The following is an 11,588-nucleotide window of genomic DNA, read 5'->3' on the forward strand; positions in this document are numbered from 1 at the left end:
GACCAATCATCTGAGCCGGCCCGGCTAAAATAACTGGATGGCCTACCTGCCTGTCAGCCTTCCATCTGTACACAAATCTATCTCGTGCCCTCATTGCTCATGTGCGCGTTTGTGTGTGTTGGAGGAGGGGCTCTGTAAGGAAGTCTGAAGGAAGGGGCAGATTTTTTTCGGCTGCGTATAATAATCTTTTTTTTTAAACATTTTTCTTTTAATCTATGTTTACATGTGTGTGTTGCAACTTAGGTCCATCTCAGCGATCAGAAGCTGTGAACAGAAGGTTCTCCTGCAGCCCAATGAGAATTATCTGTTTTACATCAAAGCTGTGAATGAGTCTGGAGCCAGCGAACAGAGCGAGGCGGCCCTCATTTCCAGCAAAGGTAACTAAACACACGCTTTAACTGTAAGTCTGTCTGGATGTAACATTACACAAATAGGAAAACAGAACATAATACACTCATGATATTGTCTCTTACCTGTTTCTGTCTTCAGGGACGAGGTTCCACCTGCTGAAGGCCTCGGCCCACCCTGCTCTGGAGCTGTCAGTGGATCAGACCACTGTGCACTACTCTCAGGACGCACACGAAAACACACAATCTACAGACACACAGTGAGTTTCAGACAGCTTTGGCCACTCCAACAGGAGTTCACACATATAGGTAAATGTGTGAGCTTTAGCATGGTTAGCACACATCTGGAAAACAAATGTATAACACAAACATCTTTATTTGAGATCTTAAGGAATCAGTTGTTACAACAATATGTTAAAGCCTTAATATCTTTAATGGTTGGCGACTTCTAAACTAGTAACTCTACTCTAATATTAATTATAAATTGTACTGTTACTCCCATTTGCTAAACATCTCTATTTTTTTGTATTGTACCTGTTGTATTATACCAATGCTAGGACTGGTGTTATACATATTTTAGAACCATATAGTTTGGTAGTCAGGGTTAGTAAAGTAAGTTTTGTAGGTAGAATGTTCTAATATATTTACTTTTTTAAACAACATGATAACAAACAACACTGTATATTTTAAATACTATATGGTTAGTGTCTGGGCCCCTATTCTCAAGCTTCAGAATGCTCATCATGGTGTCCCATTTCACGTACTGTATCTCTATTATGTCTTAGGATTGTTCCTGTTCTTTTTAATTGTTTTTGTATCCAATTGAAACTGAACTGAGAGTGTGTGTGTTTTCCAGGTGTCCATCCATCCTGGGAGAGCTGTTGCCGGCACACGGACATTACTACTGGGAGACCGTGGTGTCGAGGAGCACAGCTTACAGGATCGGAGTGGCAGACAGCACAGCCAATAGAAACAGCCCACTGGGAGAAAACAGCTTGTCATGGTGTTTGCAGTGTATCTCAACACCATCAGGGTATGCACAAAGAACTCCCCGACTGCCTTATTTATTGCACTTCCCATCACTGTGTTGGTCTAGAACAGGGGCGTCCAAACTTTTTTCACGAGGGCCACATACAGAAACATATATGAAGGGCTGGGCCCCTCACTAGAGGTGAGGTATTTTGCCTCATATGCTAAGTTATAAGTTAGCAAAATCAATCAAATGTAGGTAAATTAAGCTTGATACTTGAAAATGCTGTAAGAAACACAACAGCCTACATCACAGATCTCCATTGGGTTTCATTTATTTAGTTTGCAGCTCATGGCTTAAAACAGAAGCTTCAGATTGCTTATAAAAAGATTTATTAGGCAAATAAGTGATTGGGCTTTTATATCAACTAAGACTAGTTTGAAAATGTTTCCAACTTTAATTGATTGAATTAATTTGAAAAGTGGGCACACATGAATACTTTGATATATATTTGATTAGTAAAATATATGACAAGCATTAGTTTAATTTGTGTGCCACATTTCATTATACTATTTGAATTAGCTGAGGGCCGTTTCAAAATGGGCATAGTTTGGACACCCCTGGTCTAAACCTCTTGTTCTTCCTTTCTCTCTCTGTCCAGCTGCAGTTATCAGCTGCTGCACAATGACGTCCAGTCCAGTGTGTTTGTGATGGAGATGCCTGAGCGGGTGGGCACTCTCCTGGATTACAAGCTTGGTCGTCTGTCTTTCTACAACGCTCAGAGTGGGCAGCTGTTGGGCTCTTTCTGCCAGCGCTTCCCCCAGCCGTGCCACCCTGCTCTGGGCCTGGAGGTGCCGGGCAGCCTGGAGGTCAGCATGGTGCAGGAGGTGCCGGAGTTTACCAAGGACAGCTAGCTCTCACTCTCTGAGGAGTTTACAGTTCATGTTGGACATCATTTGATTTGAAGGATCTCATCGTATAACAATTGAAATGAAACTGCAGATATGCAGGATGTAAAAGATGTGAAGAAGACAGAGGACTAACTTGTTCCCATTCTTCTCCAATTATTGGTTTGTGTGTTTTTTTGTTTACCTCAACAACACGCCGTCTCTGATAAACAGGAAACAAACCCAACATGTATCTCTTTTTTAAGCAGAAGCTGTCTTGTCAAATCAGTGAAAATATGACAGTCTGGAAAACAACTCGATTGAAATTGAGTGCCTTGCATTTCTTTCCACAGTTGAGTGTCTTCCTTTGTTTGGTCAATGGCATGTTTTGGATCATTTTGTAAATTTGGCCATAATATTTGCTGATTTGATTGTTTTTTTTACTGTAAATGTTCTAGGATTGACTAATTTAACGTGTTCATTCATCATTGAAGCGAAACACACATTGTACTCAAACAATAGTAAAGCCTTTTACTTTGGAGTTTATAGCTCCAAGAAACATACTGTGGCACTTTTGAACTGTATTTCATATTGTGAATTTGTGTAAATAACCTTTGTAAACAGATGTGACCTCTTCTATATTTTGTTATGTGAGACTGGTCGCAAGAGGAGACTCATTTTTTTTCTCTCTTTGACTTGTAAACTGTTGTTAACATCTGAGCTGAATTAACATGTTTATTTTTCTATTTGCACAACTGGACTACTTGTTTGTTTTCAGCTCATATAACACACACCTACCACCAGAGGGCCTCATCCCTCCATTGGCTGTGATATCGGCTCAAAATGTGTTCCTAACAACTCCTGCAAAATCTATCATGCACTTAATAGCCGTCCCAGATTGATTTTGATGAATTACAGCTACTGTAGATGTGGGAGCCATACACCTCACAGACAGGCTACATGGTTCTCCAGAGGACATGTCTTTTAACAATTATTACAAAACTATTTTTCCAGGCATTTTCCCCGAATTCCTGTGGAAACAGAAGGAGGGGAGTGAAAGGGATTGTGGTGTAAATACATAAAGACTGCCAGGGAACAGCTGATGGCTTCCATGTGATTTGTTGGACTGCTTTTTATAATTGTCAGCCTCATTTCACCGAGAATGGGACTGCTAACACTGCGTTGCGAAGTTGAATATTTGTAGTTAAAGAGATGCTCACACAAAACATTAATATCTTCTTTAGCACAACATTGACAACAGATCCAGATGTGCTAATTATTTCCCATTGCCACACCTATTCAACGCCAGCCAAGATAAGACTCAAGATTCTCCCTCACAGGACCGATGATTTAGAAAACATTTGATGATGTTCAGCATGCTTACCCTACAGCTTAAACATTCTCATGTTTTCCAAGTCTAAGGCCAAAACCAAACAAAGAGCTCTCTATCCTCCAAACATAACCAGCTGATCACTCAGTAGGCATGGTGAGCAGCGTAAGCTTCTACGGGAAAATCACCCAATAGCATGCCTTGCAAACAGCTCATCTGTTGACTGTTTCAAGGGAAATTATATTAAGCGTGAATTTGCTTGGGAGAAAAAAAGACAGTGATCATAGTTGGATTATCTTATTTGTATTTCAATAATATGATGACAGTCGTTACCAGCCGTCCACAGAGAATGAACAGAAACAAAAATGATGAAGATAATTTACGGGAATGTATCAAAGTGATGAAGGACACTGTTAACATGTTGACAATTGTATAAAGACACTCACAGTCGTGTAGGCACACACATATGTTCCTCACCAGCCTGTTTGTTGTCGCTAAGATTTGTTATTGGAAACACACACACTTTTGTTTCTTTACCGAGAATGGAACCATGAAGTGATTTTAGGGACTTTAGAGCCAAACTATCTTTACAAGAGTTATTTCCTTTGGACTGACACCCAGGGAAGCTATGAACGTGTTGACATGGAGTAAACATGCATTAGGCTGTGAGAAAATTAGGGAACAAAACAATAAAGAAAAGTGGCAACTCATTTTACTGTCCAATTTCAGAAATTCAGACAGTTAAAGTAAGAAAAAAAGGCAACTAATGAGACATTACCAAATGGGACAGACACCTCAGTTTTAACACGATAAACGTTAAATAGGCACAACATAGCAGAAAATCTAAACAAACAAAGACTGCAAAAAAGTGGAGAACCATGGCAACAACAACAGTAAGTGGTTTGTTAATGATACAGAGCATCTTGCATAAACAATGAATTATAATGAAAAGACACACACTGGTTTCTCATACACACAAACACAGATTAGTGCCACATATTGTGAATAACTTAATACAGCGAGTATAAATGTCCTCCGTGTTTCTAGCAGAGCGGGAAGGAGCTATTCGGCTCTAATAGAGGGACCATTGCATTGATTTGAATCGTGAACATATTTACAACTATACATCTTTACAAAGCAGAGGCGGTGAGAGCAAAGAAAGCTAATGTTAGGATATTCCTATAGTCCCCACTGCATACCTACTGTATGTTAGTCTAACTGAATGTCATTAGAAATCACAGGTTTTTCTTTTTTACAGCAGATAGGAGGATGTGAGCTCAGAGTGGCGCTAAAGGATCTGGGACCCATGTTTTTCATGGTGAAACACAGATTTATAAACTGGAATAACATCAGATATCTAAAGAAATCTAGGTGTTTCAGCACAGATTTCATATTTTAGTGATATCTTGAAAGGCATACTATGCAGGAATTGTTGCTTGCCGTTTGTAAAAGCGCAGATGTCCCCTTCTCCCCCCCTCCCCCCAGGCTCATATACACCAGAAGTGGGAGACCACACAGTGAACCACATGTTGCGTCACATACAGCAAGCTCAAAGCCAACCTCAGACTGGAATGAGCTTGGTCCACTTAGGGATGTTGGCTGTGTCCACCATGACCCTTAGAAACAACCTGGACACAGAAAACACAAGGAGAAAATACTCTAGGGGGGGCAGGGTCTCTGCTGATAAATCTCCACACACCATTCGAGTCATTAGTGGTGATTGAAAGGGAGTCTAAGCATCGTTTTTTGGGGGGAAAACGGCATAATATACCTTTCAATATGTTAAATATAAAGGGTTGTAGAGAAAATATATACTTCCTACAGGAATCAAAAGGAAGAAGAGGTTCCAGGGCCATTATGTGGAATGAAGGGGATTTATGGCGTTTCCTTTATCAATAGCGATCACATTTGCTTTTCTTTAACTACTGTACACCAAGGTTTTTTGAATAAATGGCAGCCGGCAAAACTAAACTGTACACCAAGGAATGCAGACTTTCTTCGGTTTTGTTGCAGTTGAAATGATTCAGCAAGTCTCCCATTTACACGGCAGTATCAAGGAGCGTACCTTAGCTTATCACCCAGGCTACAGTTTTTGGATACCCTACACATTGGAGAAGAATGGAGTAGCGCCGCACTAAAAAACGTGGCCTTATTGGCAGTAATGGAATATGTTATGTATAAATATAACTTCTAACTGATAGATGCCACTAACTCCTACACTGCTCCTTTAAGTGGTCCACTCTCAGGTCAAACAGGGCCACCTCTTCCCTGCTGGACTTTTCATTTAGACTTTCTGTGTCTTTCTCATTAAACACCACTTCTTAGCATTCCATCCATAACCACATACATGCGCTTAACCTTTTTAAAAACCTCACACATGCACTTTTCCTTCTCTCTCAGACCAGCATGTTTGAAATCTATCATCATTAGGTCTCTGTTAAATAGTCTCTTTTATAATCATAGTCATAACTCCATTATTAGGTTTTTTTCCATTCAAACTAAAGTTCAGCTGGAGGATATTTTTGGGGGATTTTAGGATGTTGGGTCGGATTCAGAGCTGCACCTTTCCTTTCTTTCGGCTGGATCAGGGTGGAGAGGTCGGGGGTCACGCAGGAGTGGAGCTCTTCTCGCTGGCCAGGCTGGGTTTGGGGTCTACTCTGTGGGGTTTGTGCTGAGGGCTGCTGCGGAGGTTGTCATCCATCTACAGTACAGGATGTCAAAGTTAGTAAGAGCACATCATATTATGATAATGAGTAAGTTGAGAGAGAATTTACTGTATATACTTTCATTACAGCTGAGACTGTATCTGCCAAACGCAACAATGAACCCATGCAAAGAGAGGACAAAAGGAAAGCAGAAGCACCTTCTCTATCAAGTTGGACTCTTTGTTTACAAGCTGAGTTAGTTTCTGGAGGTTGGCATCCATTGTTTCCTGAACAGGTGGGGGAGGACCTGGAGAGAAGAGGCGTAAGGGGCCACCCAGAGGAGAAGGTAGCAGAGTGTTAGACCAATAAAGCAAACACAAGGGCAAGCGTGCAGAGAAACAGAGGTGTGAGAAGAAGGAACATGATGATGATGTTAGTTATGCATGTGCTTTTGTTTTCTTATATAAATATCCTCTCCACCAAGTGTGTGAGCATCTCCAGTGGGTGCAGCGATCTTACATGGACGGTCGGCGTTGAAGTAGAGAGCGAGGATGTTGTCACAGAAGCTTGTGAGGTTGTGCAGCTGCTGGAGGTGGCTCTGCAGCGGGCTGCTGGGGAGACCCGCTTTGTAAAGTGGAGACAAAAAGCCAAACACAAAGGCATCCAGACTGGTTGGCCTACAGACACAAACAAAAAGGGAGATGTATTGGGCTATTAGATATCTAAACAGTATTACTCGTATTGACAGTGTTTTAAACATAATGATTTACAATGAATCATTTTGAAATACTTTCAAACACTTTGCCATTCCTTCTAATGTGGTGAACATCAACTTGACAACTTAAAGTGGATCTATCATGCTGTATTTGAAACAAATATTTATATGTCTGAAGTTTTTTTTTCAAAATACCAAACAGTTCACCCATTGTAGCCATCCCTCATACTGCTCAAACCCCTCTTTTGAAGCCGTTAGAGAAACGCAGATTTTGGGTCCTTAGCTTGAAAAAGAAAGAAAGAAGAGGAGGCGGAGCTAATGCCTGATCAGAATTCTACCGGAAATAAAGTTAAATTCTGCTGTGATAAAACGCCATCCTGTTTAAACCACGTCAAGGATTATTTCTGAAACAGTATGGAGCTCAAATGCTTTTTCTNGACCTTGGCCAGGAAAAACAGGCACTTGCTTGTTTAATTTTTTTTGCGGTCGAGATTTCTTTAATTTTTTTCTTTTTTGCGTGTGTTTATAAATTACCTCGAGGGCCGTACCAAATGGTCCTGCGGGCCGTATACGCCCCGGAGCCCAGAGGTTCCCCACCCCTGGTCTAAAGCCAGCCCACATTTCCGACATTACGTCATATCGGACACAAATATGGAACAGCTCCGTTGTACCCCCGTTTTTAGAGATGTGGGTAGGCCTACGGAGGAAAAGAGAGAGGGTTTTATTTTCTGACGCTGCGTGAGTTCCCCGACACACCGGGGACACACATGTATGTATAAAAGACATCACAAAGTGCATTTTGCATGATAGGTCCCCTTTAAATGAGTAAACTAACACCAGTATAAACTCCTAACCACACATCTAAACAACAAGACAATATTTCCAGATTTGTGTCCAATAGCTTTGCACATACATGTAATATACATAAACTTGTACTTTTCTGCTTTTTTGTTGGATAATATACAACGAAATGTAAAGATATTTGTTTGTGACATGGTACACTCTTAGTCTTTTTTTAGGAGGATTTAATGACTTTTCTGATCACATTCTATTATATGACTTTTTATCACATAGTATTCTATTTACTTTATGACATCAATATGTTTTTTTCTATGATAACAAATAATAAAACTGTACTCAGTACCAATTTCCAAAGCTACATTTATGTTCCTTTAAATGACATTAAAGAACTCACGAGTTGCCAAAGAAGTAGCTTGCAGTTCCCAGTCTGTATGAGAGGAGATTCAGGCACTCTTTAGCATCACTGTAGAGCTGAGGCAGACAATGAGAGCTTTACACTGTGAAAAAGACTACTTAACACATTAACACAGAGTTGAAACAATTTGTCAATATGTACCTTCCCCTCCACTTCAGTGATTCGGTGTAGTGGCGCCTCTCCTTTGGTTAGCAGGATGCGGGACAGGGCGGTGCTGGCAAGGCGACCCGGGACGATGAAGTTGAGAGGGAAGGGTGAGCGTGAAGCAAACCACGGCCGTGTCAGATTGACGTAGTTTTCTGCATCCACCCAGAAAGTGTGCATCTGTTGGAGTCAAAGCATCATTTCGAGTATAAACAGAAGTCACAGGTTAGTTCTTGTCAGGACACAAGCAGAGAGAGGGAGTTACCAGAGCTGGTCGTAGTTTCTCCTCCAGCAGAGCGATGTAAGCCATGGTGTCGGCTCCTTGTCTGGCTGACAGCTCATAGTCTGCATTAAACCTCTGAAATTGAGAGTACACAAAGAATACAGTCAATATTATGAATCTGCTTAATGAGTGTGGGGGATGTATTGACCAGGTGATGGACATTGAGAAACCTTGGCATTTATTCTCACCTGTTTCCTCAGGAAATTGAGAATTTGAGATGGTTGTTGAACTGCAACATCTCCACACAGCAACTCTGGGACTGTCGCTGCAGGTTGAATAACAGGAAGAAGATATTACACTTTGAGAAAAGATCTGGTGTCGCATCAAAATGATCATGTTATTGTTAGTGTCTGGTAATAAACGATGTATTCTCTACCTACAATTGACATATATTCACTATTTTGAAACAAATTCTGACAAATAAAAACATTGTTGTGTGATTTGAAGTATGCATATGTACTGTATATATACTAATGAAATACTCCTTTATCAGTCAAAGAATTCACAGTTCATGCGATGTCTGAACAACAACGTTATGTCATGCTAGTTTATGGAAAGGTGTAGCCCACCTGTTAGAGTCTTCCATGTCCAGTCTATCGGAGAAACTGTGACTTTTGCCCCTGAAAACTTGGCGTATGCCTGAAAGAAAAAACTGCAAATCAGGAAAGATGATAAAAAGAGAAAACCTTTACTGCAGTAAGGATTTCAAAGCCTGTCATAAATGTTACGCTGGGACTGTACTTCCTGAACTGTTTATACCATCAGTGAAGGACTGTAATACAATCAACAATAACTTTTGTAAGATTATATGGTTGCAATGCAGCTAAATGTTTGAAACTGGAACTGGAAAACAATTTTTAAAATGTACAAAAATTAAGAAAGAAATATGACCAATTAAATCAAGAAGAGCTGCCATTAAAATGTATTTTCTTAGTCAAATGTTTCATTTAGTTGAGCTGATACTAACCATACAAGACTGCTGTCAATAAACTAAAACAACTACATTAGTATAACTATCTAAATGCTTTAAAAGGAAATCATGATCTTGTTCATAAATCAGTCAAAGTGTCACCTTGTGGCAGGAGTTGTAACTGCAGTGATTCACTGACAGACATCATTATTGACATCCAGAAAAGTACTCAATGTTCATTTTCCTGACAAAGTTAGGACTACATCTAAAGATAGCTAACGTTAGCCAGCGAGACACAGGTGAATATATCCATATAAATTAAAACCGGAGCTTCAACAAGCTGACCTTGAAGGACCACATTTCTGTGACAAAACAGAGATATCTGACAGCCAGTCCTTCATGAATGACAGACCATGCAGTAAGCAAAGATATGTTGCATCTTTGCAAACATTAAACCGGAAATATTGTTTTCTATCCTGCAGAGTCTGAAACTGCAGCAGGCAAGGTAGCATGGGAGCTAACCAGAGAAACACAGAGAAGACGCAAAGAAACGACGTGAAGAAACATGTTGTCTTAAAAGTAATGCTGGATATAATAACCGTGTATTTTGTTTAAGAAGCGGAGGGTAACGTTACCAGGACTATAAGAGACTCGGTGTGGACAGAAGGCAAACCCCAGTCTCCTCCCCAGCATCTCAGCTCCATGGCAGCCGCCATGTTTGCTTCATGGAAGGAGATCTGCAGGTGACGTCACGATATACCTATCATATCAGGGTAAACAAAATCAATGTTTTCTATATCAATATTATTTAATACACACGTTTTTATTTTGTTATTAATATAAACGTTGTCACATTTAATAAAGACATAAACATTGAATAGGAATTAAAACAAATAAAATGTATATTCCTACATGAATATTACAAGCAACACCATCGTTATCCGACACCAGAGGCACCGTCAATTACAATAATTATTAATTTATTAGGATCACCATTAGTAAACTTGATACAGATACATCTGCCACTCGTGGGTTCTAGAAACAAAATCATTGAAAAATAAAAATAAAATACAACTATGGAGGTTTGACAGTACACAAATTACATATATTCATATTCATTTGCAACCATTATTTGCAGAATGATGAATTCTTACAACAAAACATACATAACAAATCTTTTTATTTTAATTCACATGTAGGGTTTATATAGATAGTATACAGTATAGGGTAACTTTAGGTAAGTGTAACAGTCAGCAAGTCTGGCGTCCCAAAAAAACAATACATAAACTTTATCTGTTTTGTTTTTTATTTGATCTGGAAGGGTCTTTCTTTCAACCATATCTCCTCACAGCACTGCACCTTGTTTCAGAGTTTGTAAAGTGTGTGCTGTGGACTTGAGTATATGTACATTGTGTGCGCTTTACATTTTAAGATTTGTCCACATTAACAATTATTTAAAGAAGACTCTCCACACAATATTTCCCAGCTATCCTTAAAGCTGAAAGAAATGTGTTTTTATGATGCCACTTCTGCCAACTCTGAACCTTTCCTAAAAAGAGGGCTCATCTGGGTTTCTCCAGTTTCTCATTATAATTTGATTTCCCACCATCATACTCTTCTTAATAAAATCCACGGCTCCACAGAGAGATGATTTGTGGATCAACGGCGAAAATGTAGCCTCGGGCAGAAATAGAAGTCGGTCCTTGTAATGCTTTCTTATACTTTCATGAACCTTTAGCCAATAGCACTGACACTTTGGCCAGAGAAGGTGAAGCTGCAGCACTTCCAGCAATCAATGGAATCTGAGTTCACATGTTGTCTCTTGTCACGTGAATTTTAAGATCAATCGTCATTCAGAAATGTGAAGTATTTTCACATTAGGATTGAAAGGAACAGTGATACATTCAATATCCATTGTTATGAAGACTGACTTAATTTATATCAGGAATGGAAGTGCCCATTTCACTTTAGATTTTTATGTCAAAAAATGTCAAATAGTCTTTTCGATTTTTCTGTTGACATTTCACTTATCTTCAGAAACAATGACATGACGTATGTCCACCGGCTGACAGTCAGACAGTTGAAGACTGCCAGGTGTTTGGTTGGAGACCAGACAGCCAGACACAGACGGATGCGTGCTG

General features: G+C 39.8%; 2 protein-coding genes across 3 annotated transcripts in view; one reads left to right on the plus strand and one right to left on the minus strand.

Annotated features, from left to right (window-relative positions):
• The window catches only part of cmya5 (cardiomyopathy associated 5), a gene marked incomplete at its 5' end in the record, with an annotated part of 13,977 nt that extends 8,615 nt beyond the window's left edge, over nt 1–5,362 (plus strand). The window contains 4 exons of the mRNA XM_010780076.1: nt 244–377; nt 490–607; nt 1,204–1,380; nt 1,979–5,362. Of these exons, the coding sequence (XP_010778378.1) occupies nt 244–377; nt 490–607; nt 1,204–1,380; nt 1,979–2,231 (682 nt within the window). The remainder of the gene's footprint in view (nt 1–243; nt 378–489; nt 608–1,203; nt 1,381–1,978) is intronic.
• On the minus strand, nt 4,941–10,182 carry mtx3 (metaxin 3). Of its 2 annotated transcripts, XM_010780071.1 has the most exons (9): nt 10,083–10,182; nt 9,107–9,176; nt 8,726–8,802; nt 8,520–8,612; nt 8,252–8,434; nt 8,090–8,166; nt 6,699–6,856; nt 6,398–6,486; nt 4,941–6,235 (listed from the first exon to the last, which is right to left on the minus strand). In XM_010780071.1, exons 1-9 carry the CDS (start codon nt 10,161–10,163, stop codon nt 6,140–6,142), a joined length of 924 nt encoding a protein of 307 aa, XP_010778373.1. In that variant the 5' UTR covers nt 10,164–10,182; the 3' UTR covers nt 4,941–6,139. The 2 variants fall into 2 exon arrangements, with proteins under 2 accessions (XP_010778373.1, XP_010778374.1); XM_010780072.1 differs by lacking the exon at nt 6,398–6,486 and having other exon boundaries at nt 6,145–6,235; nt 10,083–10,180.
• Nucleotides 10,183–11,588: the final 1,406 nt, after the last annotated feature.

Source organism: Notothenia coriiceps, unplaced genomic scaffold (genome assembly GCF_000735185.1).
Source record: "Notothenia coriiceps isolate Sejong01 unplaced genomic scaffold, NC01 NC01_scaffold00021186, whole genome shotgun sequence".
Taxonomy (NCBI): domain Eukaryota; kingdom Metazoa; phylum Chordata; class Actinopteri; order Perciformes; family Nototheniidae; genus Notothenia; species Notothenia coriiceps.

Excerpts from the sequence above, each read along its gene's own strand:
- mtx3 (XM_010780071.1), bottom strand. The coding sequence starts at position 10,163 with ATGGCGGCTGCCATGGAGCTGAGATGCTGGGGAGGAGACTGGGGTTTG. Across the intron at positions 9,177-10,082 it reads CCGAGTCTCTTATAGTCCTG|GCATACGCCAAGTTTTCAGG; the intron begins GTAACGTTACCC and ends TTTTTCTTTCAG. Across the intron at positions 6,857-8,089 it reads AGCTACTTCTTTGGCAACTC|GCCAACCAGTCTGGATGCCT; the intron begins GTGAGTTCTTTA and ends TTGTGTCTGTAG.